Source organism: Propithecus coquereli, unplaced genomic scaffold, assembly GCF_000956105.1.
Source record: "Propithecus coquereli isolate 6110/MARCELLA unplaced genomic scaffold, Pcoq_1.0 Scaffold77, whole genome shotgun sequence".
NCBI lineage: Eukaryota > Metazoa > Chordata > Mammalia > Primates > Indriidae > Propithecus > Propithecus coquereli.
Window position 1 is genome coordinate 8,124,447 of NW_012153840.1, and position 22,000 is coordinate 8,146,446.

Sequence of the window (22,000 nt, forward strand, 5' to 3'; positions counted from 1 at the left end):
TGGGGAAATTTTCTTCATTTTTAATTTACAGCAGAAAGAATATAAAGCATTCAGAAAACATTTTCCATATTTTAAGGGCAATTCAAAACATTTTGCATGGTTTCCAGCAGCTGAGTTCTTCAACAGATCCATTGATTCAATGATGCTTTACATGCACAATTACAAAAATAAAACTTACAAAAAAGAAGACATCTAGACTAGTTTTACATGCAAGTCTCAGGGACCCCCCATTGGGCGCCAACTACTGTGTGGAACTGCCATAAGCGACCGTGCAGCCAGAGAGGGGTTCGTGTTATTGTCTTTATTTCGTTCACACAGTACAGCTGATTTTGAATGGGTAACAAGAATAGCAATTAACTCTTCAGGAGATAGAATAAGATTAGCTATTAATTTTATAATGAAATCCTACTCCTGGCACTTGGGAATTCAGATTATCCAAGAAAGCTGCGCTTACCTATCATCTTATATTCAAAATTAAGATTCATAACCAAGAAAAAGCGGTCAGAAATGCTTTGTTTCAGTGGAAGTGCATTTTTACCTCACCTAGGATTCACAGTTATACTGGTAGGTTACACTGGTGGTCGGTTTTGAACCTACTTCCTATCCCTTCCATAAGAACCCTCCTAATTCTATGTAAGTCTCTATCTTCTGGAATTTCCTAACTTACTCAGCTAATAATGTAGCATGTGAAACATTTAAAAAAATAAATGTGAGGGTTAAAGCAAATCCACTGAGGTCATTACTCTGGTCAAAGAATCATTATTTGTACCATAATAAATGGAATAAACATATCTAAAATTCAATATTAATATAGGATGTTCTGAAAGAGCTGGCTTTCACATTCTGTTCCCATTTATGAATGCAATTGTGTGTTCATAAATTACTCAGTGTCCTCCTATAGGTCAAATTGTGTAAAATAATAGGTATTTGGGGGACTGCAACAGCTGCAACATAACCCACACATTTAAAAACAAAATTGAGTCAGTTCAGTTTACAAATGTACAGGTGGCTACTAGTAGTGGGGCTGTCACTGTTGTCAAAGCTGATCACAAGCAGAAAGACATATACTGTACAGTAATTCGAGGTTGGCAGTGAAAGGAAGTAATTAAAAAACAAGTACAATTATAGAAAAGGCACCAAGAGCACTGACCCCAGTTTTGACCACAATCTTTTTTTATCTACCTTCCTTCCAAAGACACCAGTTTAAAAGCTTATTTGTGAATATTTTTAGGCTTCACAACAAGCCTTGAGTTTTAACTCACAGTTGGCAGCCAGAACCAAGAAAAAAATCTCAGCTTCACACCAACTGATCCTCAAACTTAACCTGGGAGTTTTAAACTGGCATCAGCAAATGCAAACTTTATTCTCTCAATTTAACATTAGTAGTTTAATTTTTTAAAACATCAGATTTCTTTGGCTCCTCATTATGTGGAAATAGTAATACACCTAGACATCCCTACAAGACCAGTCTGACTCGTTTTCATTTTTAGTTATTTTTTGTGCAATTTTTATTACATTTTCTGATTTCCAGCAGGATATATGGAAACGTGACATTTTTCTACTTTTCATACTATTTCTTTTGTCAGGTTTTGATCATTCTAAGTAAGTGTTCTTTGTTGGAGTGAGTGGATGGTGTTAAGCTACATACCGATTCATCTTATGATTATCTGTTTTGCAAAAGTAACTTAATTTTCTTAAGCAATATTAGCATTCACATTACTTGGCACCATTGGCAAAAAAATTTTAAATAAAATAAACTAAACTCCTGGTAGCCAAAATTAAATGTAAACATATCCTTTTTTTTTTTTTAAGTAATGTTACTCTGCCTTTTTTCCTAAGTCTAAATACAGTAGCTCTTTTTTTTTGCAGTTTAGTCATGCTTTAGCAAAATGTTCTTCTAAAGAACATTTAAAATAAAGTACTCTTATAGTGAAATAAAGTTTTTTTTTTGTTTCATTTTACAGACCATAGCCACTAATGCTTTGCTTTTGTTCATTTCTTCTTGAATTCATGCACATATCTCTTTGTTTTAATATATACAATATATACAAACAGTACATCCACATTTTTCTCGCTCATTCAGACAAAACTATACAAATAATTTTATCTTGCCATGTTAGTGACCTTTGTGAATAAAATATTTAGCAATTAATATAATCCCTTTCAAATATTTTCTCACTTTTCATTTCTACCTTCTATATATACACAAAAACTGCTCTGTTTAGATGAGATATAGCCAAAAACATGGAATTTACTGGCCAGAACGCAGCACCACACTGATCATTTAGGTGGCAAATGTCCAGGCAAGGTTTATGATTCCTTAGAATTACTACAGTTTCCAAGGTTACTAAAAAAGGCTACATGCTTTACCAATTTGTAAGTAATTCTCATTGCACGTGAAAGTAAGGCAAAAAAATTAAAGTGCTGAACATGAAAAAGGGGACAAGATGATTACTATCCTCACAGGTTCTTGGGAGGTGGTGGGGACAAGAAAATAAATTTAAACTCTGTTAGCTGTTTCTCATTATTTCCCATGCATTACCCGTTTACCACACACCCGCCCCTCTGCAAATTTCCACAAGACATTAAAAACCTGCAGATTTTAAAAGTTGCATTAAGTGTGCTGTAGAGAGTAAAACAAACAAACAAACAAAAATAAACAGTGAAGGAAATGAGAACACACGGACCCAATAAAGATTTGTATGATCTAAGCCCTCCACTGAGAATCAATCCCAAAGATTCAGCTTCTTGGAAATAACTGACAGGTGCAGGCACAGCATTCTTTTTTGTTGCTAGTATATCCCCACCTTTTCTTATCTATATTTTTGGTATAAATATTTGTACAGTTCCACACGATGTTTGAATACAGCCCTATATGAGAAGGAAATGACTTCTTCCTAAGAAGAAGCCTCTTTCAATTCCTCCTGGTGTCTTGTTTTCCCATGATCCAACAGAAGATTGAGTTCCAAGATGTCTTGCTGATCAAATTAAAAGTTGTCCATGAAAGTGCAAATGCAATGACCAAAACATTCCTGTTAAAATCCTGCAGCTGATCTCCCCAAAACTGCAGAGGGATTGTGTGTGTGTGTGTGTGTGTGTGTGTGTGCACGCGCGTGTGTGTTGTTGTTGCATGTCTCTGCTAAAAACAGAAATGAAAACAGTCTGAAAAGCAATGTCACATTGCTAAGGGATGCTGCTGTATGTCTTCAAGTTCCTTGGCCTTTTTCAATTCTTTCACTCTGGAAGAGAAACAAAACACAACACCAGGAGATAACTATATAGTGAAACTGTGACAAAACACAGGAACAGGGTATTACCGTTCCCTCTGAAATGAAAAGCCACAACAAAAACCCTTTTGAGGATTGATGTCAAAAGAAACTCCTGTGAAATTGCTGGGGAAAATATTCAAAGAGAGGACATGATCCTTCTTAAGGTGATTAAAAAAAATTCTAAAAAGTTCTAAATTCTAAGAACAAAGCAAAACTGAAGTCTAATGTATTAAATCAACTGTGACAATAACATGTTCATCTTAGAAAAAACATAACTCTTCAAATGAACTTCTGTTTAGCCTGGTGGACAACCACTAATGCCTTATAATTCTATGTGATGTAAATTACACACACATTTATTTAGCTTTTACTATACCTAGGATCAAACTATTGCTTTGCTCCTAGACTCAAGATTGTTAGGCATCTTGAACCTGATCAGACATCTGCACAACGCTACTATTTCACTCATGTATTATGTAGTCTGATTTGCACAATCCCTTACTTTCCTCCCATTCCACACTGTAACTTTAAAAGACATCCAGGCTCCTCCCCCAGCGCTCCCTGATGGACGGCAGCAGGGTACAATACCGATAAGGTGCTTTGTTCTATTTATCAAATATATTGTAGTAAACAAATTTAAATGAAATTGTTTTAGACTGAGTCATGGAAAGTTCACATCAGAAAATTATTTATTAATTATCACTGCCAGGCTATACTTTTTAACATAAAAATTTGCCTCTTTTTTGAATATGACTTTTTTGAATATGATGTAGATGGGGTGCCAGGCTGTCAGCTACAAGAATTTTTCTCTATACTGACAAATAATTGTGAGCTTCCCTTAAGAGCAAAATGATCAAATGCAAGTTAGTGAATACTCTTAAGTCATAGTTTGTAGTACTTTATACCACATCATAACATTTGTTTCCCAAAATGGGTGTGAGAGGCTGCTTTTAGCCACATAGAAGCAGTGGTTTCCCAGGACACCTATATTCTACCTCAACAGCATGACAAGGAAAAGTCTGATTTGTTATGGGCCTATACAAAGGTCAATAATTTCAAATATAGTTTTCTGGATATCTAAGAGTAAGGTGTCTCCTATTATCTTAAGTTATACCAGTAAATGAAAACTTTAAAACAAATGCTAGTTTACTTTCTAAATAGATTCTTGGTAACACTAAAGAAGGAAGAAAACATTTTGAAGAAAACAGTAATGAGTTACTGCTACACAATATAGGTTGGGAGTCAATGGAATGGCACATACACTACAATAGTAATTCAAGAGAACAATTATATTTACCACCTCCAAGCAGAATCATGTCTGAGTATTCTGCAAAGTTGGTATAATCTCTTCAAAGAGAAGATGCTCTTTTTCAGAAAAAAAGCTTTATCATTTTATCATCATTAACACTAAAAAGAATTATAATATTTGAAAACTTTCATAATTGTCTTATTTACTTACTATATACACCAAGCCCAGCTTGGTCCTAGTGTGATTTTTTTACAAATGACAGTGGCAAACAGTGTATCTCCAAAACTGTTGACTCCTTTCTTAATAGGTGCATTTAGAATACATTGCTGTGTTCATAGGTAGATCCAGATATTATTTAGTTTTAAATTTTATGATCAAGTATACCATGGATTATTAAATTTCAGGGTAATTTGGGTCATATTACAGTATAGAATTGTGCATGATTATAGGTCCCTAATTTTGGACATGCATACTTGATAAATAAATGGCTTTTTAAAAATTGAAACATGCCATAGTCTGTGTTCAATTTTTAAACATGCAATGTCTAAACTAACATCCCTTTGGCTGGAAAATGCAAGGCATGCACTGATGCCAACTTTACTTCCAGACATGCAATATCTGTACTTGTGCAGACCTATTTGCTGAATTACTGCAAAATGTGCATGCCACTTCAAATATTACATTTTATTTCTGCACTAGCACAGAACTCATTCACAAATATGCAACAGTGACTCCATCACTGATGAGATTTCTAGAATTTGAGAAATTCTGAACTCAAAATCTGATAGCATAAACACAAAGATATCCATTCACAATTTTTCTGGAGTAAACAGGAATGCCTTAAAAATATTAAGTTCATCATTGAGATGAAATAAAAGGGAGATTCAATTATAAACCAGAAATGTTTAATGCAGTTTCATACCAAAGAATCTGTTATCAGCTGACCAGGGTAGGTATAACTTAAAACATTTTTAGTTAAAATGGTCACATTTGTTTTTGCAGGTTTTTTCAGTTTCTTTCAGAACTCATTAAAAAGTTAACTAAGTTTTCATAAGGTTTTAAAGTTACCATGTAAATACTCTGTTATGAAATTAGTGATGGCCTCGCAGACCACTAAGTTAAAGAGAGATGCATGTCCACATACAATGTCTACATAGGAAAAATGAGAACATTTACAATTTTCAGATATATTTTTTTAGGTTTTCATAACTCCTGAGTTAAAGTGGAGAATTTAGTTCTTAGTTTCATGATGAAGTTACCAAAGTATACTAGCATTATAAATGACATCAAAATGACTTAGATGACATAGACTTTTTTTTTTAATAGAAAGTCATTAAAGGAGGAATTAGGAAAAAAGGAAGAAAAAGGAAAAAAGTAAGAGAACACATTACATTCCAATAGCTACACAGGTTACTAATATTTGTTACCTTATGTAGTCCTTGCAACACTGCCATTACCTCCAGTTTGTAAGAACCTGAGATTTACAGGAATTAAGTGACCTGCCTCAAATCATATAGTTAATAAATGACAGCAGGGATCTGAACTCAGGTTTGTCTGACTTCAAAGCCTATAGTTTCAACACTTCACTCCCCTGCCTCTAATAATAGCTCTTAGAATAACAGAAATTTTTAAACAAGCCAATTCTTATTTTATTGGTTTTTCCAAAAGACCTCATTAAAAAACATGCATTTGGAAAATTTCCATGGTATGAAAAAAATTGACAATTATATTTTCTCAATTCTAAGATGCCATTTTTTTATAAGATAGATTTTATTACAGTGTTTTGGGGGAAAAGACCTCCACATAAAATGTACTTATCAATTTTACAACACGATTAGATTTAGAATCCTAAGACATGAAAAGAATGTGTCTAAGGATCAAAGAGGATTCTTAGCCTCATTCTCCAATGTGTGATTTATAGACCATGTTGATGTTAACTTACCTCTGAAAGTGTACATCAAATAGAGAGGCTTTTACCATCTGCCCTACTGAAATCATACATGGAGTTTTACCTTGAGGGTAGATTATTAGGATGAGATAGTGGTACCTAATTTTTATTTTGTTTTAAATCAAATGCCAATTGGATAAAGTAATGTTTGAATGTTATATTATCTCCAAAGAAACAGGAAACAATTTATAGCACTGAAGTGGTTTAGAATAACATCTGATTTACTAGAATTTCTAACGTATTTTTAAAAATAGGTGTTTCAAACTAGAGTGTTTCAAATAGTTAAAAAAAATTTGAAGTTGCCTTGTTATCAGTCAAGGACATGAATAATCACTAAAAGGCAGATATTAAAAATTAATCTTTAACAACAAGAAGGATACTCAATAAAAGTTTAACCATTATTATCTCTGGGTGATTCTCCTTGCCTATCTGTATTTCTGAAATTTGCTATGAGTGTGTGCTTCTTTTGTAATAATAATTATTCCTGCTTGTTAGTCTTTAAAAGAAAAAGCTTAGTAGATGTTTTTCTATATGTCTGTTACTGCTCATCTCACAAATGCTGCATTCACATGACGTGAAAACAACTGCACTTACTTTCAAATTCCATTACACAGAAGACAGGCAAAGCAGTCTTTCTTGAGATCATAAAGACAATATAGGATAGAAACTATAGCTTCTGTAGGTGCAAGGCTATTGCTACCCCAAGGAGAGCTGCATGACCGCATTTCTGAACCTCCTATCAGTAACCTAGAAAGTACCCACATTCCTAGCTTGGAGTTACAGTAATTAGGATAGCAAGACTTTGACCTGTGACCATTCAACTATTAAAATTAAAGACAATCCCAGGATTTCCCCAAGCATTCTAGGCTGAAAATAATCACCACTTTGGGATACTGTTGCAGTCTCAACCTCCTCCCCCAACTCCCCAAAAAAGTTGCATCATAATGTACTGAAGTGATGTAGTAAGCAACAGCACTGAAAGCCAGCAAAAGCCCACAGGGTTTATTTCCATCAGACGTCCAATGATAACTTATGGATAAATGAGGTAGGCCTGCTTCAGAAACTCATAGCAAACAATGGCTCCATGGGTAAAGCGTACGGCGAAGCTGCTTCATTACATCTACTCAGTAACGCTCAGCCAGAGAAATGTTTCATGAGTCAGTGGATTCCGGCAGGTATATTCTCGCGATGCTGGACGTCAAAACATACAGGGCAGCCAGACATGGCTTTCTGATTAGTTACCTGTTGCTCTGAGAGCTGCAATAGCTTGTGGGGAATTTAGGAAAAGAGAGCTCTTGCCATTTTCCAGAAATCTCATTTGGATTGCAAAACAAAAAAGACAGAGAGGCCCAATAAGAATGACACAGAGCATGTTGTCTGCAATTTAACACACACCACTGTGTTCCAAAAATATTCATTTCCTAAAAGAGGCAAGTGAGACAAAATTACTTTGGATATTTAAAATACATCCATGATGACACATCCCACATTCATTTCTTATTCAATGAATAGATTGGGCCACTTGGAAACTATGCACCTCACGTCAAATTTAACTAAAGAAGTTAAATCTAGAGCACTGTTTACTCTTCTCAAACAGTATACTTCCAGGCTTTGTTAGAGAACTGTCCCTGGATAAAAGTGTAAATAACGAAGCAGAAAGTGTAAGCATAACCTCCAGAACTTGCTAATGCCCCACTGAGGGTATTTCACGGGGCTGTTCCCATAAGCACACGGCAAAGTTGCTTTGCTGAAATCACTACTTACCTAAAAGACTGGCAGCTTCTGGCAAAGTTAAGTGTATAGAAATACTCAAATACAGAGAAAATCTATTGTTTAAAATTTTGTGACCAAAAAGTGTATTTCTTCTTCCTTCACTTATGGTTCTTTTATTCCAGTAAAATAGCTGCACCCACCTTTATTGAACATAGGTGACTAGGCCAGCAATTTATAATAAGAAATAGGTTATTTAAATACTGGAATTCCTACTGCCAATAACAATACCTGTAGTTACTGTTATAGTTTATAAAGCACTCTCACAGAAATATTATCTCATATAGGGAAAGGAGGAATTGGTCTAGGAATTGCTTTTCAGAGAGTGATCTGTCTCATCTATGGGAACACTTTCTACTACCTACAAAAAATAATGTCTTAAAGAGAGAAGTGAAAAAAATTTTTTACTTAAAAAAATGGGGGGGAGGGAGGCATTTTTTAGGCCAAGTCTCAATACCTTGAGTTAATCTGTTAAGTAATAATTGTATTTGCTGTTTCCTTTACATATGAGGTATCTTGGTTTTTCGGCTATGAAATTGAATAGCATCCTGTTAGATGTACTCAAAATCCAACTGGAAAGTAGTATTTTCAGCATGTACACTTTAAAAGTTTCTTTTTTTTTTTTTTTTTTTTTTGAGACAGAGTCTCACTGTGTTGCCCAGACTAGAGTGCCATGGCGTCATCCTAGCTCACAGCAACCTCAAACTCCTGGGCTCAAGCGATCCTTCTGCCTCAGCCTCCCAAGTAGCTGGGACTACAAGCATGCGCCACCATGCCCGGCTAATTTTTTTTTTCTATGTATTTTTAGTTGTCCAATTAATTTCTTTCTATTTTTAGTAGAGACAGGGTCTCGCTCTTGCTCAGGCTGGTCTCGAACTCCTGAGCTCAAACAATCCGCCCGCCTCGGCCTCCCAGAGAGCTAGGATTACAGGCGTGAGCCACCGCGCCCGGCCTTAAAAGTTTCTTAAACCTTATAAATCCTCCAGTCATTTGCTGAAATCAATATATAACACCTAAATTAACTGAGAGAAGTAATTAAAACCGTTTATTTAAGTATCTCTCGGTGTACAACAAAAGTTCTTTCCTAAATACAGTTATTGTGTCCAAGATGAAATTCCTGATGTATCAGGAATTTGGCGACTCCATTTTAAGTTATTGGACAAATTAGAAGCTAAGCCTGAAGGAAAGACTGAATAAAAATGAGCTGGATTCAGTGAAGAATATTTGGTGCTTTCTATTAGCCTTCTCCAAGCAAAGACTAAAAATTCAACACACCAGTGATACTTTCTGATTGCTGTGCTACTGGAATTAGCCTACTGTGTTTTAATTCTGATGAATGACACAGCCTACCTTTTTAGATACCCTTCTGCTCCGCTAACCTAGGAGTCTGGGTCAATAATAACATTTTACAAACACCATACCATAATGTTTAATTCTTTCAGTTTTCAAATATTTTTCAATATATAAACCTTCAATGTCTTAAATATGGTGTACTTTATAAATTAACAAAATAAGTATATTATCTTCTTTGACATAAATTCCAGGAATATAAATCCTCCTTAGAGAATGCTCTGCCTCCACAGAGTAATTTCAGCTTGGGGACTGTTAGAGGGGAGTGCCACTGTGACTTCTTTGATAGAAGAAAGAGGGAGAGATGATCGTACTGGTAATTACAAAAAGATATGTATGTACATATGCATATATATGCTATTTTTCAATTCATAGAGTTAGATAAGTATTACCATGATATTCTCAGCTCCTACCTCGCAAACTCCCTTAAGACTGTGTGAGGCAGAGGGGTGTTAATGAAATTCCAACCTTCCATGCATGAGTAGGAGTTTTGGGAGTTCACAATAGAATGCAGCAGGCACTAAAGAAATTAAGGTAGGGATTCTGGCTGGCATTAGAAAGCACCTTTAGAAAATGTACTCTTAAAAATGATCAGTAACATATCAGAAACTAACAAGCTTCAAAAGTGCATAAGCAACCACTTCTAATAACACGTTGGTTCCTTGCGGCAGGCTGAATTAATTGCATATAACATGCAAGATACAACAACTTTTAGTTAAACTGAATACCAGGGCATGCATCTGTTCTCTTGGAGTTTTTTTTTTTTAATGGAAAGAAATATTATCTATATATGTAGAGGATGAGAAAGAATAGAAAGAGAGAGAAATGGCGATTTTTGTCCTTTTTCTCTTACATGTCAAACACAGACATCCCTGAGCCAGCTCAACCATGTGAGACCTGAAATATTTTAATTGTGAACAAATGCCTAAATCTAAAGAGGATCAACTAGTAGTTAAGTTTACAAATGAATGTAACTGCTTTTTGAAAAAAAAAAAACAAATTTCTCCTTCAGTGACTGCTCATAGTTTTAAATAGGTAAGATTTAAATCTTCTATAGGGATCAGGTCACTGTTTAGGAAGAACTTATAAAAACTCAATTGTCCTATCATCGAGCTGGCAAACGACAGCCTGTGGGCCAAATCCAGTCCATTGCCTACTTGTGTAAATAAAGTTTTATTAAAACACAGCCACAGCCATTCTTTTCTGTGTTGTCCATGGCTGCTTTCACACTGCAATGGCAGCACCGAGCAGCTGGGACAGACTGCACGGCCCACAAGGCCTAATGCAGTTGTTATTTTCTGGCCTTTCAAGAAAACGTTTGACAACCTCTGGCTTAAAAGATAGTGAATAAACATTAGCATCGACATAGGTCTAGTTAAATGGGAAATGATATCTCCAGAAACTTTAAATTTTTAAGAGTTTTTGAATTATGACCTTTTCTCAGAAATCTAAATAATCAGTATAAGGTTAAGAGGGGGTGTTGAATACAGTTGACAACCATAACTCCCATGTTGTATTTTAAATTCATCTGAAGACTATATATAAGAAAAAAGTTGTCAAATCAATCTAAATTCAAGTCTGAGTTTGGTGAATTCTATTCCTGGCTTTTAAAAAACAGTTTTCTGACACTAAATCTCTTATGATAACTTAAAGTGTGTTATAGTTGCATCTGGCAGAGACTTTTGCCTCTTGCACATGCTCATAAATTTGTATCATTTTCTAAAATCTCAGGGACACCTGTTCAGTACAGTTTCTTTAAAATACAAATTTTATTGGAATATCCACTCTTAACTGCAATGTAGAACACAGAGATTTAAGATACTTTATACCACATTTTCTTTATTCAGTAGTACCATTAAATGCTGGAAGTCTGCTGCACTCATTATTTTATAATGAATCTCCTGGGTTGGTTCTGAAAGGGCAGCTTTGTGTACTGACTTACCTCACAGCACTAAGGAAGGAGAGATTTAGGAAATGAAACTACAGGAGCATAACAGGGAAACAGTAATTCTAAACAAGAAATAGATTAGTTTATTTTTTAAAAGCCTAGTACCACCACCTAGTGAGTTCGTCTTGCTTTAGAAATTTTGACAAAGCAGTGGAGAAAATTTCATGTGGCAAATAATTTTAATCACAAAAAACACTTGATTAATATTGTTTTATAATGCAGCCTTATTTAGATTTTTTTTAATACTGAAGCCTTCCTCCACCACATTCTCAGCATGCCCTGCAGTGGTTGCAGAAGGTCCCTCCCTTTTACTTACTCATGCATTTGTACATCTACTGTATGTGACTGCTCTCCTGCTGTATAAAATAGCAGTGTTAGTAATTAGGGTTAGTTTTTATTTTATTTTATTTCATTCAAAATGGATGTGAAACTTACTGGCATACCTAGGCTGCAGCCCCATGCAAGCAAGCAAAAAGCAAAATATTGAAAATGGAAGATAAAGATAAACTGGCTAGCAGGCAGCTAAACTCACCCTTTTGTACAGCCTATGGTCCACCAGGGGGCTTTAGACAGTAAAACAATACCAAAGAGCTATTAGCATATGAGGGTCACAACAGAAATCTTATAAATAGCTTTATTTCAACAAAAAAGAGTATAAAGTGGTTTCTTTTTTGGAAAGAAAGAAAAAGAGAGTGATGGTGGGGTATGTGAAATGAGCAGGTAGAAAATTCACCAATTTATTTTTAAGTCTTAAAATGCTGGGGTCGTATGACTTAGAAATGGGACACTTCTTACTGATTCCTACAGCCTCGACCTACCTACCTTTTTGAGAAGGTGTCACATGAGGTTTTCTATTTTAATATAGATGTTAATGTTTCTAAGGGACAATAAACATGATAGTTTCTCTTAAGATGACATTAAATAACCTAGAATGAAAACAGGATTACACGTATCCTAGGGAAAACCTGAGTTTAAAACAAACTTCCACGATAGATTTGAAGGATTTCCTCAAGTTCCTAATTGAATATATTAATTGACTATATAGGAATGGGAAGTGAATACTGATCCTATACAGTCAGTATACCAAGGTTATTAAAATTTGCCCACGTATTTTCCTAATATCAGAACTATTAATATAAATGGCCAAGAAAAGGCCAGTAAAGGTCTTTATTTCATTCCGAAGAATGCACAGAAATTTAGAGCCCATAATCTGATGTATCCTTCATAATGAACCTTCGTTAGCTTTCGTATGAGGTTATTACTAGTTAATATATAAACCTAACAAACATAAAATTCTTCATGAAATTTTTCTCTACCAGTTTACAAAAAAGAGAACTCTGAAAACAAGAATGAAAGGATTCCTTTATTCAGCCTACTTTGGGAGGCAGCCTTTAATGAATTTATGTTTGATTTATATCTTACTCTCTCAACTCGCCCAATGTAAACAGGGCACAGCTTTGGCAAAAATAAAAGGGAAATGAATGTCGGACTCTATGTATAATAGTTTTGCTCACAATCACCAAGGCTGCACCACCTGTACATTTATTCAAAGTTTGAGGATAAGACTAGAAGAAATGAGGGAAAAAGTATAGTACAATTGAACTGTGGACATTCTGCTTTGTTTGAAATGACCCAAAGAAGAGCAATGTTAAGGTAATTTTCTTGAAAAGAAAATCTGTCTAGAAAGTACTAACCACAGTGTCATGAAAGCAGAGGTACCCATGTGATTCAGCTCTAAGTGGCCCAAGTCTATTGCTTCCAGGGCTAGACAGAGTCTTCCTGGGTTTTTCATTTTGCAGGTAGAAGAGGAAAAGGGAAGAAGGGACTGAGAACAGATGTGAGAGTGTAAAGAAAAGGGCCTAGGCGAGCCCTTGGTATTTTCACCACATGAAGGGAATCAGCTGCTCTAATTTGTTCCTAAGTGCCCTGATGCTAGTAAAAGGTATGCCTAGTAATAAAGAAAAGAGACTGAGTCTGGTGAGGCTTACAGAACTGATTTCATTATGTTATAGCCATACCCATGATTTTGACGCGTTTCCTAACAGGACTTCCTATTGCCATCCTGATACTGGCGTCTCAGTTGTTAGCTCCCACGGGGGAGGAACTCTGCATCGCGCAGGGCGGCGAGCACGTTGCTGACGCGTGCGTGTGAGCGCACGTCAGCTTCTTTCACAGCACTGCAGCTGGAGAAAACCCTCCATCCTAGCGACTGCTCTTTTTAACATTTTTATTATTGTTAATGCAGTGGCTGTGCATGTTTCCTTCTATGGGCATAGAAATGAATTCTTTTATAAATTTAAGTAAAACTCCAAGTAACCAGTTCAACCCTATTGAGTCTCAAAGGCAAAATATTTTCAAAGCTAACAATCAGATGGCTGTAGGAGTAAGAAAAACCAAAGTGCAACCTCCAAAGAATAAAATTAAAGATGAATACTAGGGCTTTTGGTATAATTAAATAGGAGAAGGAACTAAGACATTAAAGAGACTTTTGAAGTTTGGTACTATAAACTGCACAGCTCCCGATACAGAGAGAAACAACAAAACCACATGGAAGGTCATCTAAACACAACTCAGAGGCCACTATTACAGATGTCAGATTGGAATATTAACCTAAATAAAGAAAACAAAACACTTTCCATCAGACCCCCAAAATCTAAGAACCTAGTCTTCATAAACAAAGCTTGAATTTAGGAAACAAAGAGAAATTCCTCTAGCTTAGCCCCCTGAGAAGGTGCTCCATCCACAGAACTGCTGGGGTCACAGGACCCCATATCCTTCTAACTGAAAATACACCTGTGATCTCAGATTTTTCTTTTCCTGCACAGGTTCATTCCAGTAATTTCTCCAGTTCCTCCTCACAGACTAGGTTTAGTTGGTAATTTAATAGAGCATGTTAGCTATTCCATATCCAGCAGAGGGCACCAGCTATTTAGTGGAAACTAAATTTAGTGGCAAACTTAGATGGAATTAATGGCTTCCTTTCCTTTCCTGGAGAATAGAAATTCTGTTTATTTTCTGTTTGGATACATGTTAGCATAGTGAGGGATTAGAGTGAAGAACATTTTGCAATGTGGTATATAAATAAGAAAGAAAAATTTAGAATTAAAAGCTAGTCCAACTAAGTTGTCCTCACACCCAAATTAAAAGAGAAAAACACTGGCATGAATCTCCATTGTTCAACATACACAGGCTAGTCTGAAATGGTCACCAGAGTTCCAATAGTTGCAATTTATCCCTAGTTAATGAGCTCTATTATCTTATTGTAATTTAGGTCATTTGCCCTGATTATTTTCTGGGGGGATTAGCTTTACACAGGAGTTAGTGAGTGCTAAGGCTGTTTTATTACTCTTGATAGTAAAATGTGTAGATGAGGATTAATGTACCTGTGGCGACAGCGGCGTAGAAACCTCATTATTTTCCGAGCAGCTTGGTCCTGCTTTTTGGTTAGCAAACTGCTCCTGAAAAAGCCAGAACAGTATTGTCACAAGAAGGGTACAGGAAAGCCTAATGTGCAGAAGCTGAAAGCTGGACAGTGATGACAGAAGACTTCCAATTAAGCAGATCCCATAGCAAATCCAATGGCAGAGAGTATGTTGCTTTCAAAAGGTGAAAGATTCATAGCATTGAGTCTGGACATTGCTGGAAGAGAAAGGATGGGGCGTATGTAACGTAAGCACTTTTCCCTAGCTTTAGGGCAGACAGTATAAAGATTGGAAATAAGATGTCACGTAAATATTCTTTTACAACTCTTTGTGGAAAAAGTCACTCTGGCATTCGACAGACATCCTTGGTCCAGAAGATGATTCACCTGAGTTTGATACTTTCCTTGGGCTATTATCTTCTAAATTTTGTCATTAGGTATTTTACTTTGCTAAATGTTTTCATTGCACTCTCTAAAATGGAATAGCTTGACCCTAATTACTCTTCTAAGGTCTCACATGTAGTAACTCTACCACATTAACTACTATAATAGAGTGACACCTTTTTGAGTAGAAACTTTGGTCATTCTAGTAATTTCCAAATTTTAAGCTGAAATTGGGTGCTGACACCAAAATAAGTGGGTGGGAGGTACAAAGAAGGAGCTAAATAGTCGAAATTAGACTCATAGCACAGGCATAACTATAAAGTCATCACATCTAGAAAGTTCTGAAAAAAAAGTAACTGCAAATGCGTTAGCATCTACACAGACCCTAACGTCAGCATATGGCAATTCTTTCAACTGAGTCAGAGTTCTCTTCCTTAAATAGCTTTACCTCCACGAATCTTCTCAACCCACCTGAGTTTCTGTTGTACAATTACAGCTGTTCGGCGAGCCTGCCGTCTTTTGCCACATTTCTTATAACTCCGATAATACTTTTGGATCAGCACAGCAGCCCGTCGGCTCTGCTGAAATTTTTTTTGTTCATAATAACTTCGGAATTTGCTCTGGATAAGGATGGCAGCCTGTGTCATCTTTTTATAAAGTGCATACTGCAGGGGAAACAAGAATAAGCAAAACAGTAACAACAGGAGCCAACACGTTCATGTGTCCTTTGAGCTTATGGGGGACGGGAAGAAGAGAGACCGCTTCCCCCTTTCGTACTACATTCTCTGTTTTAGGTTTAATCACAAAAGAGGCAAATTAGGAATCTTTGCACCTACCTTTCCAAAATGTAAAATATTACTTTAAGGGTTGCCTTCAGATATGTCCTTTTCCCCCAAAATACCAAAATATTTTGCCCACCTTGAAAAAAAATTTTAATAGCAATAAACTTAGACATTTGGATCTAAAAACACTTAAGAAGTAAAATTCTAAGTGTTTATTTTAAAATTAATATTCACTATCCAATTTTAAAACACTTTAAATCTTTTTTATGGTTCCCAGTTCCCATCATAAACAAAACTACTTAACAGTCAGCACCTAACTTCTAACTATCATTCCACATGAGGAGTTTCCGACTGAGTTGCAAGGTCCCAAATACAAGGCTTATCATGAAACGCTGACACCTTTAAGCCACTTTAACCTGTAAAAGATTAGCACTCGTAAGACCCACACAGTGGTGAAGCAATGAAACCGGAAGGTTGTCACAGAGTTGGGGACTGCTCAGGACCCAGTGCCAGCAGCCCCCTACCCAGTCTGCTGCAGAGCTATAAAAGTCAGGAATGAAGTCACAGGAGAATAGATTCTTTTCCACATCAGTTTCACAGCACTAAAAATACAGCACTCTCCTTGGCTTAAAAATGCTATGTCCAAATTTCTAATGAAGTAGAATATGACTCTTGGGACAAGAAGTCACAATGAAGCCCTTTGCTTGCAAGAAGGCAACTTACCATTGCAAGGAAAATATTCCTCAGAAAATCCCTGTATATGCCTAACTCTATCTCTGGATGTATGAGGTAGAATGAGGGAGGGAAACTGACTTCTCTCAATGTCTAAGAAACTGGACTGTTCTGCAAGAACCTTCTCTAGTCTTATCTGACCTGCTTTCTATCCTCACTGGTCTGAAAGTTTCTCAGGACAAGAACACTGTATCTTACAGAGCTTCTGTGGTTTTCACCATCTCGACCTGTACGCACTGCACAGTCAGCCCCATCGGGCCACAGTGAAGCACATCGTGAAAAAGGGATATTTACTTGGTGGCCATTGGGCTCACAGTAATTGGCTTGGGTGGATTGACACTAGCCAAGAAAATGTCCGATTATTATTAATGTCAAAACCCACTCCAACTGCATAACCACGTGGTCCCCAGAGGATGGATGCACTGTGGTTGGGTGGCCTGGCAAGGGGAGCATGTTTATTTCATGACCGTGCCATCTAAATGGCCCCTCCCTGTGGTTGGTGATGGGTGTGAAGTTTGTGACTCTGGTGGAATGGTTTGTGAGAGGACTTGGGTGTATCATTACCTTCAAGGCTATCCATGTCAGCTTGGGGGAGAAACAGAAAATACAAGATTAATGTTAGATTGCTGAATATAATGAAATTAAAAACCAGAATCAATAAAACTCCCAACCAAAAAAAAAAGCAACCTGGCTATATTAATGCCTTCTGTTTTCCAAAGTATTTGCTTTATAATTGTCAATAATTCCAAAAATAATGCCTTCCGTCTTCCTAGCTGTAGATGACTTATCTTTGGGAGGGGATTTTTTAAAAAAACAAACTCATATTTTGGAATAAATACCTGTTGTAACCACAGACTTGAGACCTGGAGTCTGTATCACTGTGCTCACGTGAAGCCTGCTCTCCCAACAGAAGCCAGTACAGTTCCCTGCTGCAGAGCTACGGGTGCTGTGGTGTCAGCGTTTGCACAATAAACCTTCATTTTCTGGGATCGTGAACTCAACTGGCTATAAACTGAAGACGTCTCTTCCCCCCATCCCCACCAATGATAGGGCTTAATCCTAGAGAAACCTGAGAAAATGGCAACCCGTATCAGAAATCGAAGCAAGCCCCAGATCATGACGAGAGAACATAATCCCAAATTTCTATGTAACTATTATACATCTTAGCATTTATTATTCTGTAAATAAAAATTTGAAACTGCCTAAAGCACAACCTAATAAAAAGTTGAAGAATCTGCTAACAGGACTGAATGTTATCATACAAACCAGTCAAAACTCAATTAGGCAATTTTAAATATTTTTAAACCACCGTGATGATTAGAAAGATCTAATATTTACTTAATTTCTCTGAGCCTCAGCTTCTTCATCTGTGAAATGGAAATAAAACTGTTTACTTCAAATAACTGTAAGGCGTAAATGAGACGGCGTGCCTGAAAGATCTAGTACGTACAGGGTGCTCAACAAACAGCAGGTCCCTTTCCCATCTGACTGTAGTTACTTAACACTGTGAGTTGTTCTGGAAACAACACTACTGCATGAAAGAGCACTTAGATATTCTTCTCGCACCTCTTAACTAAGGAATGAAAAAGTAGTTTAAGATATCCTGAGCTTAAGATTTTCAAAGAGTTTTACAATTCTTCATTTTAAAATGGATAAGAAGAAGCTGAAAGGTAAACGGCCAACGATTACATAACTTATATAATTCAATGTCAAAGGTAATGGGTAGTATTTTCTTTCTCCAATTTCTTTGTATTAGACCCGTATTCTGAGTAGGTGATAATACTAAAAGGTCAAAAAGTTTAACAAAGATTCTTTTGTGGCACAAGTTTAATTGAAGATGGTTTTGTTTGTTTTCCTCTTTTGTTTTGTTTTTTGTTTTTTAAGAGACAGAGTCTCAGTTATGTTGCCCAGGCTGGACTGGAACTCCTGGGCTCAAGCAATCCTCCTGCCTCAGCCGCTTGAACAGCTTCCTCTGGTTTTCAATCAAGGCAATTCAAATTCTTTGTGATGAGCTACTGAATGCAGTGCTCTTTAGCCAAACTGCACATCGGAATCCTCAGTGGCCTGGCGTGGCTTGGGTGAAGCAATTTTCCTTCTGTGGCACAAAACTGTGGTTTACCTGTTTATATTTTCTGTAACAACGCTGAATGACAGCAGCAGCTACTTCTTGCTGTTCCCGCAAGGGTCGTCCCTTAAGAGTAAAGTGAAGGAAAGAAAAATCAGTAATGATTTAATATAAGAAATGTCAGCTTTCTTAAAATTCAAATGGAATTACTACTCATTTAATGCAACTTTCTCAGAACTGAGACTCTAGGGTTACCAAAATACATGGATAATTAACTATAAATTAGGAAAAATGAATTTATAGAATAAATTTCCAACTCTTCTTATATCTAAATAAACCACAATATTTGAATGTTAGGAGTCCTAAGAAATATCCACTTTAAAAGTATTTAACAAATTAGGTATTGTACTATTTGTCTTGCCAGATTTCAACTGTCTTTCTTAAGATAACACCAAGCACTTTACTTTTGTATCAATGATTAATGGCTTTTAACACCTTTTTGCGGGGTAGGGAGGTCAAAGGCTTCTTTGAGATTCTCAGAAGGCTTCGGATCCTCTCCCCACCAAAAACGTTATGTGCGAAGCTTTACCATGTGATTTCAGGAGATCGGGGGCTGCGTACAGTCAGTCCCCAGGCCTCCAGGTGGAAATCCCTGCTCTAGGTCATAAATTCCTTGTGGTAGAAGTGTCGACTTGCTTTACATTAACTAAATAATAGACATCCACTATCATCACCTACGATAAGTTGAGATGGTGCCATCGCACTACCGATAGTTTTATTTTACTAAAGCTTCTGAAAATTATTAATAATTTAATGTGACATAATAATTTTAAATAAAAACTCTATAAACTCATGAAATTATCTTTTAAGAGACTAGAATCATAAAAAGATGCTGCTACTCGGGATAGCAAGGTAGAACAGAAGAATCAGCACTGTTCCGTGCCAGGAGAGCCTCATTCCTGCCCCGGTCTAACCACGGACAGAGCCACTTGTCCCAGCCAGTTGATTCTCTGTGCCTCAGATAACTGGAGAGACCATACTTTTTAAATTGTTCCATGAAGGTGTTTTAGGAACTCTGCAAACATTTGATTCTAATTTCATTTTTAGCTGTTTAAAAAATGGTCTGGGATAATGAAAAAGTTCTGGAAATGGATAGCAGTGATAGTTGCACATTGTGAATGTACTTAATGCCCCTGAATTATATGCTTAAAAATGGCTAAAATGGCAAATTTTATGTTATGAATATTTTATCACAATAAAAACATTTTCACAAAGCAAATATACACACAGATGTCTTATATGCTGAATGTTAATAAATTGGAGACCTCCAAAAAAATTCTGTGAATTCAGAGGAAAAAAGAAATAGTATATGTTTTAGTTTGAATGATTCTCCCTGATCTTAAGAATGTCACATCAAGATTCGGTTCAGGCCGGGCACGGTGGCTCACGCCTGTAATCCTAGCACTCTGGGAGGCCAAGGCAGGAGGATTGTTTGAGCTCAGGAGTTCGAAACCAGCCTGAGCAAGAGACCCCGTCTCTAGTAAAAATAGAAAGAAATTAATCGGACAACTAAAAATATATAGAAAAAATTAGCCAGCATGCTGGCGCGTGCCTGTAGTCCCTACTCGGGAGGCTGAGGCAGAAGGATCGCTTGAGCCCAGGAGTTTGAGGTTGCTGTGAGCTAGGATGACGCCACGGCACTCTAGCCCGGGCAACCCAGTGAGATTCTGTCACGCAAAAAAAAAAAAAAAAAGATTCGGTTCTATGGTACCTTGTATTTCCGGAAAGCTGTCTGGACAAGCCTGGCAGCTTCGTAGAGCTCCCTCTGCTCATGGTCAGACAGAGTCAGCTGAGCAAACTCATTCTCGACCTTCTCACTGGTAGATGCGCTCAGGAATTCTGACCAATCTGCTGCTGAGGGAAGGTTAGGTTTCTCGAAAGCTATTTCACTGACGGGAGAGCCTACGGGGCTCAGGCTGGTATTAGAAGAAGGGGTGAGAGGCTCATTATATGCACTCCTGGAACAACAGGAGAAAAGGGAGAGAGAGATGAATGATTGATTTGCACAATCTATTATATTAATTAACGAGACGAGATGGTATCTACCAGAGGCTGCTGTGGGTGATTAAGAATACGACTTCATTCAGTTAAGTAAGTTGCTAAGCATACTTAGTACTTTAATTGTCCTCCAATTAAATAAATTCACACTCAGCGTCTATTATGAGTTTAGTACTATCTAAATACTAAACCCACTAAGTACGCTAACCTGCCCTTATGAAACTTCTATTGAATTGGGCGGAAAACATGATGATACATCATCTTACAGGCTCTGATATCGGAAAAAAATAACGCAAGAGGTAAGGACACGAGCTGGGCCTTGTAAGCAGAATGGGACTCATCGCAGTGCTTTCTTCCTTCCTCGGTAAGGTCTTATATTATGTCACATTCATCAAATACAATCGGCCTCCCCTGCCTCTAATTACATCCAGGAATTTGTCCTGGGTAGTGACCCCCAGAGTTTTACTGACCTGATCTGGGCAGCATTTGGCAGACGATCCGCATCAGCTAGGTAACTGGCCAGCCAGCTCATTGTACTGCTAATGGTGGCAGGCCCTGTCCTTTCCAACCCTGAGGCCTCCATGGGCACAAAATTCTCCTGCTTGATTCGGTCAGGTGTGGCTTCAATAATGTGCTCTGCCAAGGTCATCATGTTCACCTGGAATCAGAAGTTTGCAGAATACTCTGGTTAGAAAGGACCCTTAGAAGCGGTCCAGGTCTGCCTCCCCTCCCCCACACTGGAAAGAAACAAACCAGGGTGTGGGGCAGGCTTACACCACAATCCAATGCACTCGAATATCATCTTAAGGTTATAACACAATTCACCCAAATATGCTGAGATCCTGAGACCTGATCATCTCCAAATCATGGTTTGGCCAAACACCTTCAGTCAAGCCTTAGAGAATTCTGGCTTGTGCCTACCCTCTACTCTCAGTTAGGACAAACCAATTCAGGATACCACGACTGGGCAGTTCTAGAGTAAGTTGTAACAAAATGTGGCAACATTATTAGTCGCCTAACCAGT

The 22,000-nt window shown here is 37.1% G+C and overlaps 1 protein-coding gene across 1 annotated transcript in view; it reads right to left on the bottom strand.

Moving 5' to 3' along the window:
- The window catches only part of CAMTA1 (calmodulin binding transcription activator 1), an 858,502-nt gene continuing 836,502 nt past the window's right edge, over positions 1 to 22,000 (bottom strand). Inside the window, exons 17-23 of the mRNA XM_012662626.1 lie at positions 21,447 to 21,634; positions 20,690 to 20,936; positions 18,973 to 19,044; positions 15,811 to 16,004; positions 14,918 to 14,992; positions 12,067 to 12,097; positions 1 to 3,239 (exon numbers count right to left, since the gene is read on the bottom strand). Of these exons, the coding sequence (XP_012518080.1) occupies positions 3,207 to 3,239; positions 12,067 to 12,097; positions 14,918 to 14,992; positions 15,811 to 16,004; positions 18,973 to 19,044; positions 20,690 to 20,936; positions 21,447 to 21,634 (840 nt within the window). The 3' untranslated portion in view covers positions 1 to 3,206. The remainder of the gene's footprint in view (positions 3,240 to 12,066; positions 12,098 to 14,917; positions 14,993 to 15,810; positions 16,005 to 18,972; positions 19,045 to 20,689; positions 20,937 to 21,446; positions 21,635 to 22,000) is intronic.